Source organism: Peromyscus californicus, unplaced genomic scaffold (genome assembly GCF_007827085.1).
Source record: "Peromyscus californicus insignis strain IS unplaced genomic scaffold, ASM782708v3 Scaffold_4__1_contigs__length_199733344, whole genome shotgun sequence".
NCBI classification, from domain to species: domain Eukaryota; kingdom Metazoa; phylum Chordata; class Mammalia; order Rodentia; family Cricetidae; genus Peromyscus; species Peromyscus californicus.
Genome location: NW_026294562.1, coordinates 2,649,297 through 2,669,644, shown reverse-complemented (window position 1 = coordinate 2,669,644; position 20,348 = coordinate 2,649,297). Strand labels below are relative to the sequence as shown.

General features: G+C 42.5%; 1 protein-coding gene across 1 annotated transcript; it reads left to right on the top strand.

Moving 5' to 3' along the window:
• Positions 1-3,040: 3,040 nt before the first annotated feature.
• LOC128094600 (pancreatic triacylglycerol lipase) lies at positions 3,041-16,833 on the top strand. Its single transcript, XM_052713054.1, has 12 exons — positions 3,041-3,086; positions 4,192-4,346; positions 5,368-5,490; positions 6,078-6,212; positions 7,559-7,670; positions 9,271-9,390; positions 9,503-9,622; positions 10,331-10,449; positions 12,470-12,599; positions 13,022-13,130; positions 13,894-14,058; positions 16,770-16,833. Exons 1-12 carry the CDS (start codon positions 3,041-3,043, stop codon positions 16,831-16,833), a joined length of 1,398 nt encoding a protein of 465 aa, XP_052569014.1.
• Positions 16,834-20,348: the final 3,515 nt, after the last annotated feature.

Below are 20,348 nucleotides of genomic sequence, written 5' to 3'. Positions count from 1 at the left end.
ATTAGAAACCTCCAGTCTTGTATTTTTACATTAGACCATCCAAGGTTTCTGGGTCAAAGTTGAGACTGTGTTAGATATGCTCAGAGTGCTGAGACCTGGAAGTGTTTTCAGTGGGAGCCCACAGCAGCTTCCATGTCTGTACTGCTCAAGGCTGACCTCTAACCCTGTGATGAGGAGACGTGAGAAAGAATATCAGAGGCTGGTGCATAGTGACGCCTTTGTGGTAGCACTGACCCCCACTCACATGGGAGAGTGTCCTCCACATGCAGAGCACTGCATTGTCTCAACTTCACATTAGTTGCACCTAGGGGACCAGGCAAAAGGGGCTGATTTTCACTAAACCTTGAGGTATACATAGCCCCAGGTTGTCTATGAAGCAACAATTCCCACCAGGAACTGAAATGAAAAATAAGTATTAAACTCCACCATATCGGGGGTCAAGACTTAAATATATTTTTGTAATTTAGGGGTTTGTAGGAAAGTGATAAAACAAGTGTGGAGGAAGGCAAATGCCAAAGTGTGGCCACTCAAACCCCATGCTCACTCACTCACTCCAGGATCAGATGTTTCCCCTGAGCAGGTCATGGAGGTTAGAGAAAGTGAATGCATTAAAGCAGTCTTTAATCTTGGGGGCTGGGGTGTATTTCAGTTGGCAGAGTGCTTGTCTAGCATGAGTGAAGCCCTGAGTTTGATCTCCAGCAGTATAAACTGGTGTGATGCCACATGTCTGCAGACTCAGAATTTGGGAGGTGGAAACATAAGGACCAGAACTTCAAGGTCACAAGTGGCTATGTAGTGAGTTCAAGGCTGGCCTGGGGAATGTGAGGCTCAGGGGTTACAAACACCTTGTTCCTCTGTTACCGTCACCCACATGGCAGCTTACAACTGCAACTGCGTGTCACTCCAGTTCCAGGGGATTCACTGCCACGGAGGACCTGCAGGAGCATGGTGTGCACACATCAGGAGAGGTTGGGGAATAAAACCAAGTTCTAGCCCTTGCGGGGAAGATGCTGGTAGGCTCTGCCACATAAGCAGAAGCAGAGCCCCAGGAAGCATGTGAGTGGGCTGAATACAGCAACCACACATTTCATCACTCAGCTGAAGAGTTCAGCAGGACTGGAACTTGGGGAAATCATTCTGGCAGGGCTGACAGGGTACACAATGTCTGCATTTCTAGATTTGGGAAACTGATTTTTTTTTCTAGAGCATTCTAAAATCTTAAACTATTTCACTTTATAAAATAGTTCCCCATTAACTCTGTATTTCAAAATTAGGTGACTTTTAATTCTAATTCAGTAGGCTGAACAAAATTAGGGTCCCCAAATAATGAGACACATAGCTTGGATGCCATTTCAGAAATGTGTGAATTACTTGATAAGCAGAACATAAATGGCTTGATAATGCAGGATGAATGCTGGGTTATGTGGAATATTACTGCAGCATGAATACAGCATGGCCAGGAGTAAATAATGTGGGAATACAAAATTTCAGCTCTCTTTCCCCTCTTTCTCTCTCTATTCTCCCTCCCCTGTCCCCCCTCCCCCTTCCGCCGTCTCCCCTCCCTCTCCTTCCTTCTCTCTCAGATCTCCCTCTGTTTCTTTTGTGGTACTGTAAATTGAACCCAGGGCCTCAAGCATGCTAGTCAGCATTCTACACAGAGCTGTGTCCCTCACCCAAGAGTTCAGTTCTTAGTGGCTCTTAGGGAATCTTTTGGTTCTATCCTGTTTTGGTTGGGTTCTTCACTTATTTATTACCTGACTCTTCTTGATGTATATATGTACCAATTTTGTATTATTCTAAGGTAGTGACTCCCAGTCAAGTAGTTCTAGTCCTTAAAATAATCTTCCCCCCTTTAACTTTATGAAATCTGCCACACTAACCCACCCCAGTTGTCTGTCATAGAACACTGTGCTTTTAAAACAATTTCACAGACTATTTGTGCAAATTGAATTTTTTTTCTATTTTATTCAAATTTTGTCTGATGGTAGAGACTCTTACACCTCTCCCTCCTCCTCATTTTCTTCTTCATCTTTTCCCTCCTCTTTTTAATTTTATTACTAATATTACTGTGGGAGACCGTAATGTGCATGTGGAGGTCAGAGGACAGCTTTTGGTAGTTGCTTCTCTCTTTCTGCCATGCGGCGGCTTCTGGGGATCCAGTTCACGCAAGTTTGCGCAACAACACCTTTATCCCCTGAGCTATTCTTGTTTCGTTTTGAAATAGGGTATACACACACATAAGGGTGTGTGTGTGTGTGTGTGTGTGTGTGTGTGTGTGTGTGTGTGTGTGTGTATCAGGCTAGCCTGAAACTCACAATCCTCTTAAATCAGTACCCCCTGTGCTGGGGTCCCAGGTGTGCACACAATATGTGCCCTCCTGTTAATTCCCCCGGGGTTATTCTTGAGTAATAAGTCAGCAGTGTGGACGTGTAACATAAAGCATTCCCCACTTTTATCTCATCTACATGCTCTTGAAGACTTTTTCTGTGTCACTGTGTTCAAGGGGAAGTCAGGGTCACTCAGAGGCTGCATGAGCTGTGTGGCCAGCAGAGCTGGTCTTCAAGACAGCTGTTGTCCAAGAGTTCACAGTTCACAGATCTGGAGAGAATGGTGAGCGAAGGAGAGAGGGGGGAACAGGAGCCGTTCACAGGAGTGTGAACAGACGGTGGTTCTGGGCAGTACATGAGTACACCGGTCGAGAACATTCCATATCTAGCACTTTCTCGTCTTCCCACGAACACCTTGGAACACAACCTACTCTACCAACCTGGGCTTATCTGTGATTAAAATTAGAAATATGTCCTTGGAGCCTCTCCCTTCTCGTGCCTCTTTTCCATGACACTGCTTGGAAAGATACGGCTCTCCTATAAAAGGACATCTCAGTGTTCCCTCGTTGTCCGTGAAACCTGACGGATCTGCCATGGTGAGTCAGAAACACGATTTTGAGACAATTTGTTAGATTGCATTGAGTGAACCGGATTATGTCAGTCTTTCAAAACCCGAGTTCCTCAGACTCAATCCTGCTTTCCCTTCTGTGCAGATGCTGCCGCTGTGGACATTTGCAGTACTGCTGGGAGCCGTAGCTGGTAAGAAGGATGTGTGTGAAGATGGGAGAGGCTTGTGTGGTTCTTCCCAGAAGACAATGACAGCTGGGCTCAAACCTTGATGAGGATGAGGACTTAGTTAATGGAAATGTAGGATTAAGCAACAAATCGAGTGTATCATGGGGTTAAGAGCACAGAGCTTGGAGTATTGTGAGGTACAATTCCCAATGCTCATTTCAATTTATTTTCAGACAAGTAATAGTGCAGACAAATCATACACGGCATTGCGCTAAAAACGCAACGTTAATCTGATCTTCCATCTTAACTGGAGTATTTATTTTCTTCACCTGGCCCCTCTGAGGCCAAGGGAGGCATCTGAACCGAACTATCACCGACAACTCTATAATACTGAGCAATGTCCCGAAGCCCTCCGAATTTGAGGATATTTGTGCCTGAAATAGGCGTGACAATATCCTTCTTGTGGATGACTGTGAGGCTTCAGCTAGAGTGAATCGTCGTGTTCAGCATCTGGCACATAGTAACATTTAGAGAAATGCAGCCCTCACAGCTCCAGAACTCTTCTTTAAGTTGTCCCTTCATGGAGTAGCATGCCAGACAACAGCTGTCAGAGCACTGATGTTTTCTGTGTTTGTGCATACCTTCCACATCACAGAAATCCAGGATGGTCCTCAGACACAAGTCAGACATCCACATCTTCAGCCAAGATGAAGACACAAAGTTTGGCCCTTGCATAAAACTTAAAATTCTTCACCTAGAGCATAAAGATAAAAGGTAGCTAGCTACTTGGAGTTGAGAGCCTCCACAAACACGCCTACCACCACAATCAGGCCAACCACCAGTTCCTGGGACAAAGGGCCACCACAAATCTAGGCACCAATGACCGAAGATAACACCTGGGTCAAATAGCTAAAATAAGTCCTTGACTGATACTGAGCAGAAATCTGAGGGAAGTGACCTGGTCTAGAGGCAGAGGTGTTGTCTCCGACAGCTGCTTTGTGAGTGTGAGCTAGAGGATGAGAAAGAAGGGGAAGAAAATGTGCCACAAGATGCAATTCAACTTGCATTGGTCGATTGAACACTGAAAAGGTTTAAGAAACATCTTTGAAATGTTTGTGGGTGATTTCAGGAGAAGAAGTCTGCTACGACAAACTTGGCTGCTTCAGCAATGATGCTCCATGGTCAGGAACTATAGACAGACCCCTGAAAGCACTGCCCTGGAGTCCATCAAAGATCAACACCCGCTTTCTCCTGTACACCAATGAGAACCCAAACAACTACCAGGTAGGAATAGCTATTGTTTTCAGGACTAAGTTTCACATGCTTTATGCAATTAATATGAATATCCAAGCTTTCTAGTGAAAATACAGGAGACAGTGGAATTTGTGTCTTTTTCAACTTTTAGAGCAGTTAGATTAAGTACTCTTAAAAAACTTAATTTATAAATGGCCATTCAATTATTATTCATGTCCTATCTCCAGTGTATCATCTAAAATATACAGGGATAGATTCTACATGTTTATGCAATATGCATACTGATGCATATTATAATAAAGAATATGCTATATTGTATTTGTGTACTTTAAATAAGATTTCCTAATATAGTACAGACACACAAGGAATCCACTTAAGATGGTTCGAGTTAACAGGATTTGGCTGGAAAGTAGTAGACTTCAGCAGAAGCTTCTGGACTAGCAATATGCTCAACTGTAGCCACAGGAAGAAGCAGCAATGACCCATGGCTTCCAGCTTTGCACCCATCGTGAAGGCGAATGGCTGATAGCTCTGTTTGTGGTGAAGTGAGATAGAAGCTAGGTTAGGTATTTACGATACATTTCCAAAGTATAATATTTTCCAGCCAGGTATGGTAGTGCCTTTAATCCTAGCACTTGAAAGGTAGAGCCTAGTTCAGGAGTTAAAGCCACCCTCATCCACTTAGTGAGTTGAAGCCACTTGGTCTACATGAGACCCTGCCAAACACAAAACAAAACACATTTATAGTATTTTCAACATACACTGGATTTATTGAGCTGTTACTCTACCATACCTGAAGGAATATTATAAACATACATAGACAGGCATATGTACAAAGACTCCCATTAAAGATCTTAATGGCAAACACTGTGGGGGGCATATTGTCTGAGTCAAATAGTACAAGCGGGCAATAGCAACTTGGGGGTGACTGTGAATGACTAGCCTATGTGGGCTTTCTAGAATCCTACCTATCATCTCCATCCGCATATAAATTATCCTAGAAGCTACTAGAAAAAAAACGTGACCCAAAACACTTTCCTATCCCAAATAGCAAATCACTGCAGATGCATCAAGTATCGGGAACTCCAATTTCAAAACAAACAGAAAAACCCGCTTTATTATCCATGGATTCATCGACAAGGGAGAAGAAAACTGGCTAGCCGACATGTGCAGGGTGAGCCGTGATACTTTCCTGAGGAAGTGTGTTAGAGACCAGCAGGACACTGGCCCCAACTAAGGACAAATGCTGGTCACCACCACACTGGAGTCTGACACTGCCTGAGCCTGGAGCTGGGGGTAGGGGGTGGGAATGGAGGAGGTAGTGGTGGGTACAAGGGTATAAAGAGAGTTGGGATATGGGGTATAGAGGTATGTAGTGGCTCCAGGACATGTTACTTAGTAACTAATGCAGAGATGTTTCAGACTTTTAACAAGAGAAGCTGCCATGTGGGAGCATTTCAGTTAAGCATGGACCCTTTAATGTCCAATATTTTTCTCCATACCAAATGTTCATGAATCTGCTGCAGTAGAAATCCCAAGAATCCAGTTCCCACATGGAGCTACACCTGGTCTGGAGCCAGTGCTGGACTTGAGGAAGAACTCCCTACTCATTAGAGACTGGGATTTTGGTCATAGCTTTGGGGTTAATGTTGTAGCTATGGTGCAGGTTAAGACAAGAGTTTACCAAATCTTCAAATATGTTACTCAGCAGTGAATGAAGAACCGGGATTGTTTAACTACTAATTGTGTCTTTTCCATCAGAACATGTTCCAAGTGGAGAGTGTGAACTGCATCTGTGTGGACTGGAAAGGTGGCTCCCGAACCACATATACCCAGGCCACCCAGAACGTCCGGGTTGTTGGAGCAGAAGTGGCGTATCTGGCCAACTTTCTTCAGGTAACTGGTCCTGGGTCATGTAAAACCCCTTAGACACTGCTGTGTGGACTCTCCTTCCATGACAAAATCCCGGGTCATGTAAAACCCCTTAGACACTGCTGTGTGGACTCTCCTTCCATGACAAAATCCCGGGTCATGTAAAACCCCTTAGACACTGCTGTGTGGATTCTCCTTCCATGACAAAATCCCGGGTCATGTAAAACCCCTTAGACACTGCTGTGTGGACTCTCCTTCCATGACAAAATCCCGGGTCATGTAAAACCCCTTAGACACTGCTGTGTGGACTCTCCTTCCATGACAAAATCAGTAGGTATGAGAATTGATAAAGACAAATTTAAACAAGACAATACTCCCTCTTTGATTAAAGATGATACCCCATCTTGATTCAGGCTTCATTAATAACCCATTTAATTCAATAACTAGTTTTTATTTTTAATTAAATGAACTTAAGCAACTAGGTAGGAGATATCTCTTGAATTTTGTTAGTATTTTTAGTTTAGTTTAGTTCTGGGCATGAACCCTGGGCTGCTCCTATTAAGGAACCATTCATCAGATGAATTATAGCACCAAACTGCCAGGGTTTATTTTAATTTTGCCCTTCATTATAAAATTTGATATGCTGAGATCAGCCACACACTTATGTTTATTTTTTGTTTTTATTTATTTATTCATTTATTATTTGTGTGTGTGTGTGTGTGTGTGTGTGTGTGTGTGTGTGTGTGTGTGTGTGTGTGTGGTGTATATGCTCATGTGGGTGTGCGTACATGCTTGCGTGTATGTGTGAGGAGTGTTTTCCTGGATTGCCATACACCCTATTTTTTGACACAGTCTCCCCCGAACATGGAACCCATCAGTTCTGCTACACCAGAAGGATTGAGTTCTAAGGACCTGCCTGTCTTGGCCTCTCTAGCACGGAGATGGCAGGCGTCCATTTTCACATGGGTGTTGGGGATCCTAACTCGGGTCCTTGTGCTGCACTGGCTGAGCTATCCCCCTGATTTTCATTTATTTTATTGAACAGAAGCCAACAGCAACAAGATGGTCTGACTGGGGCATAGGAAAGTCTTAAAAAATGTCAAACTTAAATGTGCCTGAGTAGTTGCCTCATGGATTTCTGATCTGAATGCTTGCTTCACCATCTCTGATAATGACTCACATGTCCTTCAGGGGTTTCCTCTCAGCAGTGGGAGAACATGCTAACATTTCCATTCCTTCATAGTGATGGTGGGGATGCTCTGAGGGGAGGTGGCGTCTTCTTAGAAACCGGAGTTTGGAGGCACGCCTTTTTGACCATCTGGCATTTTGTATTACTTGAAAACATTTTAACGAGGCTATCCTTTCTACAGTCTGAACTTGGCTACTCACTTAACAATGTCCACCTCATTGGCCACAGCCTGGGTTCCCACATTGCCGGGGAGGCTGGCAAGAGGACATTCGGTGCCATGGGGAGAATTACAGGTTAGTCCAACAACAAATGCTAGATGATTAGACTGTACTCTCTGTGGGGACCGCAGGGAGGCACAGGAGAGAACTTTGGTGGGTCTGCTCTGAACTTTTCACCCTTTCTGAATTGTGCCAGGTGATCAGATCTCAGTCCCCCATGACATGATGAGCTGTTTCCTCACTTTCAATCTTTGCTCATCATTGCATTGTTTAATATTTAAATATATTACATATAACTAAACATGAATTAAGAACACCCAGAAGCATTATGCCTATTTCCCCATTTTCAGATATTCAAAAAGTCAGTTTCTATAATAAATACCATAAATAGCAGTAGACTTCGATCCACAGAGTTTGTGTACAATCAATTGAACTCTGTTTTAATGCTAGTAGATAACAAGTCCTCAGCCTTGGCATCTACAGTCCCATTGCTGGGGGAGGAGACAGATGGTCAGGCTGTCTGGATTTCCAGTTCTGGGTCCTGCTAATTTGATTCCAAATGCCATTTGCAACCGCAGACTGGCTGCATTGTGCAGTGGTCCACAGGCTCGGGCTACCTGACAAGGAAGACATTGCTGTCCCGATCTGAGACATGGCTGCTTCAGGGGACAGCCAGGTCCCTGCTCTGTCTCCACCTCTCTGTGCAGACCTGGCAATGGTCTTGTTCCGTGTTCTGGAAAAGTTGGTTATAGGCGGAAGCTTCTTTCTTGCCTGCCTGTTCTCAAATACCTCACAGTGCTTCCCAAATAATTGACTCAGAGACTTAATATTACTTATAAATCCTCAGCTGGTAGCTCAGGCTTATTACTAACTAGCTCTTACACTTACATTAACCCATAATTCTTATCTATGTTTAGCCACATGGCTTGGTACCTTTTCTCAGTTAGACATTCTCATCTTGCTTCCTCTGTGTGTCGAGGGGGCGGGAAATCCAAGAGAGATAGGGAGAGAAGAAAGGTGGAGTCAGGGAGATGCCTTCCAGCTGCCCAAGGAACGAGATGCCAGCAGACCAGTAAGGCCACAGCAACGTGGCAAAATATAGATGAATAGAAATGGATTAATTTAAGATGTCATAGCTAGCTAGCAATAAGCCTCAGCCATAAACCAAACAGTTTGTAAATAATATTAAGCCTCTGACTGGTTTCTCGGGAATAGGCAGGCGGGAGAGATTCATCCATTTACAGCTGGTTGCATTGGATCAATGGGCACATCTAGAATCTTAATTGGCTTATTTAAAAAGCATTCTTCCAGAACATTCTTTCCCATAGTTTACAATTAATTACCACGGCCTATTCTGCCAGGTGCTGTACCATGACAGATCATGGACTGAATCTCAGAAAGCCTCTGCCTTCCTGGAAGATTAGAATCTGGTGGAAATCTTTAGTCTGAAGAACCTTTAGTTCAGTGATTGCTAGGGTCAGTCATTTGATGGGAACTGCTGCTGGTGAGCAGGGTTCTTGAAGGAGCTGAACATCCATAAGCAGAGGCAAATCCTGGTACAGCCAGGGAATGCGTCACCTCTCTCCACGCACACCTCAGCATAGTAACCAATTCTTGGTGGAGAAGGTGACTTCGCATGCTAACATTAACTGATGACGCATCCTCTTTGCTCCAGGGTTGGACCCAGCCGAACCTTACTTCCAGGGTACACCTGAAGAAGTCCGACTGGACCCCAGTGATGCTCAGTTTGTGGATGCAATTCACACAGATGCTGCCCCCATTGTCCCCAACTTAGGTGAGCTCCTCCAGTCTGTCTCCTGGAAGATTTTAATCTTGTTGTTAGAATGATTGGCAGTGCCTTGATCACACAGTAATAGAAACTTTCCATTATTTTTAAAAATCTTCAGGATTTGGAATGAGCCAAACTGTGGGTCACCTAGATTTCTTTCCAAATGGAGGAGTAGAAATGCCAGGATGTCAGAAGAATATTCTTTCCCAAATTGTTGACATCGATGGAATCTGGGAAGGTAAAAACCTTTGTGCGCACAGAGATTTCCACTGTGAAAGTTCATGTTTCTCATTGTTAAACTTGCTAGCCACTTTGGAATTGTACAGATCCCATATGTTTTATACCAAAGGACCTTCTGTTGTGTCCCTAGATGTGAGTTCCACTGTGACAAGTGAGCATGGGAAATTTAGGCAGAGATTGTATTTGCAACCCAACTTTTTCCTTTCTTTTAAAAAAAGAACTTATTTTTGTAGGTATTTGGTCGGTATGTATTTAAGGGCATCACATATGTGCCTCCCTGGTGCACGTGGGAGCCATAAAAATTCAGATGCTCTGGGACTGGAGTTATAGGTGGTTGTGAGCCACCATGTGGGTGCTGGTTCCTGAACCTGGGTCCTCTGTAGAAGCAGCACATGTTCTTTACAGCTGAGCTGGCTCTCCAGGTCTTGAAATTCAGTTCTCAGGGACCCAGTTCAGGGAACATATTACATATCTATATGTCTGTATGGACCAGACTTTCCCTTCCTAAGTTGCTTTTCCATTTTGCTTAATAACTATTATGATTCTAGAGTGTGTTTTAATCTCTGTGTCACATCCTACATGCACTTCACAAACTGTTCTGTGTTGTGACCTCCATGAGTTTGTCCTGACTAGATCACCCATTTATTAGCTCTATGTTCTCCTCATAACATAAAATCTGACACTGACGTTACGCCTGACTCCACAGGAAGTCGTAACTTTGCTGCCTGTAACCACCTGAGAAGCTACAAGTATTACTCCGACAGCATTGTCAACCCGACTGGCTTCGCCGGATTCTCCTGTACCTCCTACAGTGTTTTTGCTGCGGTAAGAAGCTTCCCTCTTCCCTGTGGATTTCATTTGATGTGTTATTTTGTCACCCCTCATTGCTGGAGATCCAGTCATGGGTATGCCAAGAGTTCTGTCTCTGGACCCCTATTTGAATTTGTGGCTGATTCTCTTTATAGGTATGACTCACTGTTATGTCTCAGGTAAATGTTCAGTCTTGTTGGGGGATGGAGAATCCTAAAGAAACACATAAAGTGCTAGTTTGTAACTATCTGAGAGCCATGTCTAGAGGATGCTGATGAGCATGGAAGATTTTATTTAAAGCTGATCTTTGTTGTTGTTGTTGTTTTGTTTTGTTTTTTGAGACAGGGTCTCTCTGTGTAGCTTTGCGCCTTTCCTGGAACTCACTCTGTAGCCCAGGCTGGCCTCCAACTCACAGAGATCCGCCTGCCTCTGCCTCCTGAGTGCTGGAATTAAAGGTGTGTGCCACTACTGCCCAGAGCTTAAAGCTGACCTTTACGCTACAGAATTATGGACATATGGATACATCATTGCAATCATATATTCATCGGTAGTTTTTAAGTTTTGTCATGCTTTGTATCCAGGTTGACTTCTTCAGTGTAATCTTGAACATGACATTTCTATTGACTTAGGTTTTGGAAAGTTGACTTTTCACTATAGCTTTTTTTAATAAACAAAATTAACCACTTCCATCCAACAAAGAAAATTTCAAGTAGTCAATATTCCATGTAAGTCACAAGTACTAGAGAGATATACCTTAGTTATTAAGAATGAGGACTTAAATGACATTGGGCAAAGTATTTCATTTCCCTAAGACTTTTTCTTCATCTAGAAATGTGATGATGTCATACTCAATGCCCTTAGTAAAGCAATTAGTTACATGTTAAGTGTTTGGCCCAGAACAAGAACAACAAAAACATAATAATCACAGTATGGGAGAGGGGTATGTATCCTGTTCACATAAAAGTTTTCTATACAGTAAAAGCTGAGCACCTCCCCCTGGTTTGATTTTTAACTTTGTCTTCCTGTAAACAAATGATCCAAAAAATGTTTAGATTCCATGCAACAAAATGGAATGCTTCCATTCAACTGGGTATGGGCCCAAGTCAATCCTATTGATGACCCAATTAAGTGTGTCCTTGGCAGATGGATGGCTGTGGTCCCTGGGTGCATGGTCTCCTGGTTCCTTCAGAATCCAGGCCACATCCCTGTCTGTCTTATGGATGAACACACTTGGAGATGAAGTCTGGGACTTTGGTACTTTTCTTGGGAGATGTCCTAGAAAGCCTCACGCATCTCTCCCTGGCTTTCCTAGTCTCTCATTAGTTTGCTGGTATCCAGACCTGAGACTCCTCCAGGCCTGTCATCTAATCTTCTGATTAAGAAGTCCTCCACGCCCCCTACTGTGGAGCAGTGCCCCCTCCAGAGTGGGAATTGGGCTGTCAGTCCTTCAATTCTGCTGTTTATGCTCTCTCCTCTTTACCATAATCTCTGATTGAGGAGAGCATTTTCTTGTACCTGTCTTCTTTAGATGCCAGCTTCCTGGCTAACAGACAGCTGGATCATTTTATTTCCACACTGGGAGACTCAGATTCTGAGAATGTGAACATGCTGAGGGAAGCGAAGGGAATGGAGACGGGCCTGAGTTTTGAGCCTGTTACCCTCTGAACGGACCTTGTTGGGCCTGGCAAACACTGTCATTTCTTGTTCTTTCTTAAAAAAATTCACCTAGCAAGAGAGTGAATGTCTTAGAACAAATGAAGTTCCAGGGGCAAAGGGGGAAACATAAATACTTAAAAAGCCAATTATCCTATGGTGTGGTTTTTATATTTTTGTGTAATCTAACAACGAAATCGAAGGCTTACCCTGTGGATAATGAGGTGCCCTATTACCTCTCACTGAGACACATAACTTTTTACTGCTCCACCACGATCATCAGGGACAGAATTAGATTTGACTCAATTATAAACATGTAGAAAAATATGGTGCCCTATTAAAAGTCAGAACATTGCCAGTCATCATGTCCTGGATTTTACAGGACAAGTGCTTCCCATGCCCGAGTGGAGGGTGCCCACAGATGGGTCACTACGCCGACAAATATCCTGGGAAAACAAAAGAACTATTCCAGAAATTTTATCTGAACACTGGTGATAAGAGTAACTTTGCACGTAAGTTTCTATTTTTATTAATTTTTGGTTTTGTTTTCCTTTTGGGGAGGTGCGGATAGTTCTGGGTGCAGATAGTTCTGAGTATGAAATCTAGAGTTTGATAAATGCTAGTAAAGCGTTCTACCACGGAGCTGTACTCCTAGCCAAAAATGTGAACAAGATGAACTTCTTAGACTCTTGGCTTGAAAAACAAAACAAAACAAAACAAGAAGTCCTCGTTCATCAGCTCTGGAAATGTTCTCTACATCTGCACTTCCAATGCTGACCCTGAACACTGAGGAAAACAACTGGGACATTCTACCAGAAGAACTGCCAACAACTCAATGGATTATTCACATTCTGAGTTGTTGGGTGTGTGTGAGCCTGTCCTCAGCACCACTCCTCCCCAAGCTGACAGTGTGCAAATGTTGCCTCCTATGCAGGTTGGCGGTATCAGGTGTCTGTCACCCTGTCTGGACAGAAGGTCACCGGACACATTTTAGTTTCTTTGTTTGGAAGTGGAGGAAACTCTAAACAGTATGAAATTTTCAAGTGAGTAAAATGTCTAAAATATCACTTGGTGCTTCTTAAATTTTGGAATTTTATGAATGTCTTGTGTACATTGTTGATGGTTTTTTCTCTATTATATGTATGTAGCATATAATCACATATAACAAAAAGAGAGCTGTCTTGTAGCCTACACATTAATAAATTTCAAAATTATATTTTTAACCACTCACGTTTATTTTGTTGCCTGACATTTGACTGACAGTGAGTAAATAATTACTCTCTACATAATAGTAAAGAAAAGATTTTTTATAAATAGCATCATTTATTAAACTATGAGAATTGTGACAAAGAAACATTTGAGTCCATGTTAAAGATGACTAAAATAGCCGGGCGGTGGTGGCGCACGCCTTTAATCCCAGCACTCGGGAGGCAGAGGCAGGCGGATCTCTGTGAGTTCGAGGCCAGCCTGGACTACCAAGTGAGTTCCAGGAGAGGCGCAAAGCTACACAGAGAAACCCTGTCTCGAAAAACCAAAAAAAAAAAAAAAAAAAAAAAAGATGACTAAAATAAATCTGAGTTATTGATAGAAAAATCTACCACTGGGCTCAAATACTTGTGTGAATTTACTTCAGACATTGGAACTGACAAATGTTTAATCAAGCAACTTAGATTAAAATGGAATGTGAACTGGTTTTAGAAACATATGCATATATTATTATACATATGTATATTTATATGTATGGTTAATTCTGTGCATGTTTATGCATGTTCATACAATTTTTTTGTTGACATCTTAACTTCTCAGGGGCTCTCTGCAACCAGGCACTGCTCATGTCAGTGAATTCGATTCTGATGTGGATGTCGGAGATTTGCAAAAGGTTAAATTTATTTGGTACAACAACGTGATCAACCCAACTCTACCCAGAGTGGGAGCATCAAAGATCACAGTGGAAAGAAACGATGGCAAAGTGTGAGTAATCAGAACCAAAAAGATAAGAAGGACTGAATGTGTCTATTCACACTAAAATAGTTGACATCTCTCATAGGGGATCACGCATGTCCCAGCCACTTCTGCTTCCTAAGACCTCCTGTGTTTTTAGGAGACAGTGTTGAATGTTAGGAATGTCACTTGGATAGATTCATAGACAAAGGGAGAAGAATGTTTCCTTTGGCAGACATGTTAATACTATGTGTGTGACTCATGTGCGCATCATCCCCCAAACTTCATGGGTTCACCAGATTGCCACTTAGGTTGCCGGGAACGTGTTAATACAAGACAGATATATACTGTTCTGTATCACGGTCTCCTTGGTGAAGCCTGGGGTCCAGAGATCAGTTCTCCATTTTTACTGAGACTGACTTGCCCTGAGCAAAGGGATGCCAGGAGGGGAGAACAGACACACTGATCACACCAGTGGCAGCCCCAGCATCTGTGAGTGGCAGCCACATTCGGCTGCAGAATGCTGTTTCTTCTGGTGACAAGTGCTTGGTCATCCTTCTGAAAGCAGTGAGACTACTTCTCTTGCCAGAGGTGGAGTCCAAGGCCCCTCAGATACCGAAGGAAATGACCAAAACTTCACACAAAACACATGAACATCAGCTTTCAAGAAACTGAACTTTAAGTAACAGTAGACAGTGAAGCCTGAAAGACAAAAACCAAACCAGGTAGAGCCTTAAAATTGCCTCAGTTGACAGCCCCGAGAGACTTCTGAGATGTGGTATAGCAAGCAGGGTTGGGTGGGCTCTCAACGTTTAGGAGATGGAGCTAAGAACTGAGGTTTTGAGCAGCTAGATTTTATGGCACAGCCCACCAGAGAAGATAGGGCTACAGAGAGACATGGTAGAGTTCTAGGAAGTCCCTTGGATATTTGACACAGTCTGATGATGTCACAGATGTGAATAAACAAGCCATGGCCAGGAAACAAGTCACTCAGGAGAACTAGAGTGGTGCCCATTTCTCTCCAGGGTGAGACTAAAGCATGTTTCTATGAGGCAGACTGACGAAGCCTGCCATTTTATTGATACCAGGTGGAGTATTTAGTAAGGTCCTGTTTTTTGCTAGATTCAGCAAGACCTGAAATGGCTTGAAATAACTACATCCCACAACACACTTCAATAAGATGTAAAATTGTATAGCAATAACAAGATAAAAATCCAATACCTGATATTTTTAACTCAAACATTCCAAGTTACACAAACAGTAGGACAGTACAACCTATAGTGAGGAAAGTAATCAATGAATTAACATCCAGTTGAGTTGGCATGAATGTTAGAATGACAGATAAGGATATTTTTTATACTTGTCAACACCCATTCAGTTTGTTCAAAAAAGTTCAGGAGAAGATAACACATGTTAATAGCAGTAGGTGGGTGATAGGAGGTATATGTACAAGTCTATCATATGATAATGGAGGGGAGGGCATGGCATATGTACAAGTCTATCATATGATAATGGAGGGGAAGGCATGGTATATGTATAAGTCTATCATATGATAATGGAGGGGAGGGTATGGTATATGTATAAGTCTATCATATGATAATGGAGGGTGAGGGCATGGTATATGTACAAGTCTATCATATGATACTGGAGGGGAGGGTATGGTATATGTACAAGTACATCATATGATAACAGAGGGGGAAGGCATGGTATAAGTACAGCATTTAATGATGGAGTGCAGGAGAATACAGTATGAATAAGTACAGCATATGATAACAACATCATAAAGGATAGGAGAGGAGAACTGGAAAGATACTGTTGCAAGGCCCTGTGCCTGTGAATTGGTATACTTTCATTGGCAAGTTTAATGTAATAAGTTAGGTCTGTGTATTGCCAATTCTAAAGGAAACACTGTAAAAATAAAGAAGTATAGCAAACAAATTAACAAAAGATTATCAAATGAAAATTTAAAAAATCTCCAAGTGAGTATAAAAAGGCAGAAAGAACAAAAAACAAAACAACAACAACAAAAAACCCCACAAAGAACGATGATGGATTACACACGACCAGAGCAGTAATTATATTAAATGAAAGTGGTCGAAACACCAAGATTGGGAGACAGAGATCATTGGGTTTTTAGTATCAATACACAATTGAATTATGCTTATCCAAAATGTATTTTAAATATAAGTCAAAAGTCAGACAAAGGAAAAGTTGTGCTATTGCTCACTAGAAAGTACAAACTGGTGAATGCCACCATGAATGTATTTAAATAGTTAATTTTTAAAAATTGATAATACCAAGCATGTTTGAAGACAAGGAGAATCTTGGCTCTCAGGCACTGTTCATGGCATATAAAATGATGCAACTATTCTAGAAAATAGTTTGATGACAAGTCCTTAAAAGCCAAGCATACAGCCATAAACTGTTAGAGTTCCTAATATCATGGCTTCACTTCCCACAGTTTCTGTTAAACACTGTCAACAGTGGTCTGGAATAATATGGAAAATGAGCACTTCTTGTTCTTTGGGGGTGACTGACAGCCCTTCTGTAGACTAAGTTTACAATCACATTGTAAGTTTGGGAGGTGATTCAGTCTCCTTTAATACCCTAATGTCTGTGCCCTTCTCAGACTGCTGGAGCAGCGATGTGGAGATGTGTGAAGGGACAGGCATGGCTGTCCTCATGACCAGATCTCTACTTGTGTGAGGAAGAGGTGACCTTTTTGTGTTTTCTTTCCTCAGGTACAACTTCTGCAGTCAAGAAACCGTGAGGGAGGATGTCCTGCTCACACTCTCTTTGTGTTAGGAGGTTGCTGACATGTGACCACTGAGTACCACCATAATAAAATCTAGTATTAAGGCAATACATTCTGTCATCAGTGTTGATTATTTCTAGGGAAACTTCTGGATGAGATAATAAAGCCTTAAGTTCTCAGTTGTTATGAAGAGCCATAAATGATTGTTAACTTTTGCTGTGGCATTTGGGTTTAGGAATATCACTTAAATAATACCACCATCATGCCCTCTGTTACTATTATTAATGCAATTCTGTTCATTTAAGACAAAGCTTCAGGCTCAAAGGATCTCCCTCTTTGTAGCCCTGTGATGACAGTGATAGATTTAGTCACTTTCTCCATCACTCTCTGGTCAGGCGTCTCAGGATGATGGACGAGCAGGAGTCAAGGATGGGACTCTGAGACATGTCTGCTCTTTTCTATGGTCTTGCTTCTCTGGCTGTGGTTCTCCCAGAACCTCTGCCTCTCAGCAATCTATTTTCTTCCAGAAGCACAGAGACTCAGGACAGAATTCCTAGTACATAGTCTTGCTGGGTCCTTCTCAACATGGCTTTCACCTAGAACACCAATCTCACCTCTTAGCACATTCCTTCTAAAACTCCATATTTGGGACTTATCCCCAGGGACAAATTCTTCGTTGTCTTACAAAGTTTTTTTCACTTATACCTGATCTCAAGTTATACTATATAACCATGGAAACAAAAACTGTATGGTACTGTCACAAAAAACATTCAGGTAGACCAACAGATGGCTGTGGCAAGATGTAAAAAAAAAGCATGCATTAAGGAAAAGAGAGACTCTTCATGTGGTGCTAGGGAAACTGGATATCTGCATGTCCAAGATGGAAACCAGATTCCCATCCCTCACCCTGAAAAAAAAAGTCAATTCAAAATGAAGTGAAGACCAGAAATTGCTGTGGGAAAGCAATTCTATATACAGCCACAGACAAGGACTTGCTGAAAGTGACTTCAGTGGCTCAGAAAGGAATTGCAATACTGAATACACGTGGTTACATGAAATCAAAACTCTGTGGTATGGTGAAGGAAGCAATCAGCAGAGTGAAGAGAGAGCCTACACAGGGGGAAACTGATCTTTTCTGCTACAACAGGGGGTTTTCCACAGCTTTCCCTTGGTCTGTTATATTACCCAGCAGTGTTTGGTCAGCTTCACCATTCCTGTTTTTCCTGTTTTATATACTAGTACCCAAACCCCAGGACTCTAGAGGGGTATTTCTACCCCAGTTCTTCTAGCACTATAGATAGATAGATGTCAGATAGATAGATAGATAGATAGATAGATAGATAGATAGATAGATAGATAGACAGGTGTACATACATACATACATACACACATTCACAAAAAAGACAATGAGAGAGAGACAGAGTCAGAGAGAGAGAGAGAGAGAGAGAGAGAGAGAGAGAGAGAGAGAACACCTAAAAGAAAACTGTAAGAAATAAACATGGACTTCTCAAATTCTGCCAAGTAAGGAGTTAATATATGTTACCTACTATATGTATGTGATGGTTATTCTTGGTTGCCAACTTGAATACATCTGGAATTAACTAAAACCCAAATGACTGGGCACACCTGTGAGGGATTTTTTTTAATTAAATCATTTGAAGATCTAATCCAGATCTTATAGGTGAGAAGATAAACCTTTAATCTGAATCTTTTGAGGTGTGAAAATCCACCTTCAATCTAGACTGCTGGCAGTGTATATAGAGGACATGGAAGAAGGAAGCTCTCTCTTTTGCCTGCTTGTTCTTGCCCTCACTAGCAAGTCCATTCCTTCATTGGCATTAGACCCCACTTTTTTGGGATTCTAGCATATACTGAAGACCAGCTGAGACATCCGGCCTTGTGGACTGAACAACAACTGGATTCTTAAACCTTCCATTCATAGGCAGTCATTATTGAGTTAGCTGGACCAAAGCCTGTATGTCATTCCAATAAACCCTAACTAATACAGATTTTGGTGCCAGAAGTGGTTCTAGAGCAACAGAAGTATAAGGATGAATACTTTAGGTATCTAGAATAGGTTTTCCAATTTGCCAATACCTATAGTTACCAAAGCCTCTCCAATTACCAAAGCCTCTCCTGGGAGCTTGGAGAATACTGAAAGGTCATGGTGTGAACTGTTTTATAACTTAAGGAGACAAATGCATGTGATTATCCTTACTCACCAATTGTGAGAGGCAACAGATTTGATGACTCTCTACATAAAACTTTTGACAATTTGTGGAAAAATAAGGAAAATGATGATGCTGGTTGGATGCTCTTAGCATCTCTGGATAAATTGACAAAGAAAAACAATGAGCTCTGTGATGAAATTAACCAACTTCTAGTATATCAGAATATGGTGAAGGACAATAATGAACTCAGTGATTAAATTGACTGACTCCAGATGCATGTAAACAGTCCAAAGGTTTCTAAATGTATCCTAGAAGAGAATCTTCTCTCCAGCAGCCACAGTGCTCAAGTTGCAGGAAATCAAGCCAAAGCCCTCATGATAAGGTTGGCCAAATTACAGTGACACTTCATGTCACAACCTTGGAGGGTGTCAGCAGTTAAAGTAAGGGCATTACTTCATAAAGAATGGAATCCTGGTCTCAACAATTCTCGCTCATACAAACCCTCCTCTTTCTCGCCAATTGGACTTCTGGAGCTCCACCTGGGGCCTGGCCGCAGATCTCTGCATCCGGTTCCCTCAGTCATTGGATGGGGTTTCTAGCACGACAATTAGGGTGTTTGGCCATCCTATCACCAGAGTAGGTCAGTTCGGGCTGTCTCTCGACCATTGCCAGTAGTCTATTGTGGGGGTATCTTTGTGGATTTCTGTGGGCCTCTCTAGCACTTTGCTTCTTCCTATTTCTCATGTGGTCTTCATTTATCATGGTCTTTTATTCCTTGTTCTCCCTCTGTGTTCTTGATCTCCCGCTCCCCTAAGCTCTCTTTCTCTCGATCCTTGCCCTTCATTACCCCCAATCTGAGGGGACTGGATGCAGAGATCCACGGCCAGGCCCCAGGTGGAGCTCCAGGAATCCAATTGGCGAGAAAGAGGAGGGTTTGTATGAGCGAGAATTGTTGAGACCAAGGTTGGATAAAGCACAGGGACAAATAGCCAAACGAATGGAAACACATGAACTATGAACCAATAGGTGAGGAGCCCCCAACTGGATCAGGCCCTCTGGCTAAGTGAGACAGTTGATTAGCTTGATCTGTTTGGGAGGCATCCAGGCAGTGGGACCGGGTCCTGTACTCATTGCATGAGTTGGCTGTTTGGAACCTGGGGCTTATGCAGGGACACTTTGCTCAGCCTGGGAGGAGGGGACTGGACCTGCCTGGACTGAATCTACCAGGTTGAACTCAATCCTCAGGGAAGTCTTTGCCCTGGAGGAGATGGGAATGGGGGGTGGGCTCAGGGGAAGGGGGGGCGGGAGGGGGGGGAGAACAAGGGAATCCATGGCTGATATGTAGAATTAAATTAAATTATATTAAAAAAAGAATGGAATCCTGTAATTTGGGA

Bases quoted from the DNA above. Each gene is read 5' to 3' on its own strand.
- LOC128094600 (XM_052713054.1), top strand. From the start codon at position 3,041: ATGCTGCCGCTGTGGACATTTGCAGTACTGCTGGGAGCCGTAGCTG. The intron at 4,347-5,367 runs GTAGGAATAGCT...TATCCCAAATAG, and splicing joins AGAACCCAAACAACTACCAG to CAAATCACTGCAGATGCATC. The intron at 7,671-9,270 runs GTTAGTCCAACA...TCTTTGCTCCAG, and splicing joins TGCCATGGGGAGAATTACAG to GGTTGGACCCAGCCGAACCT.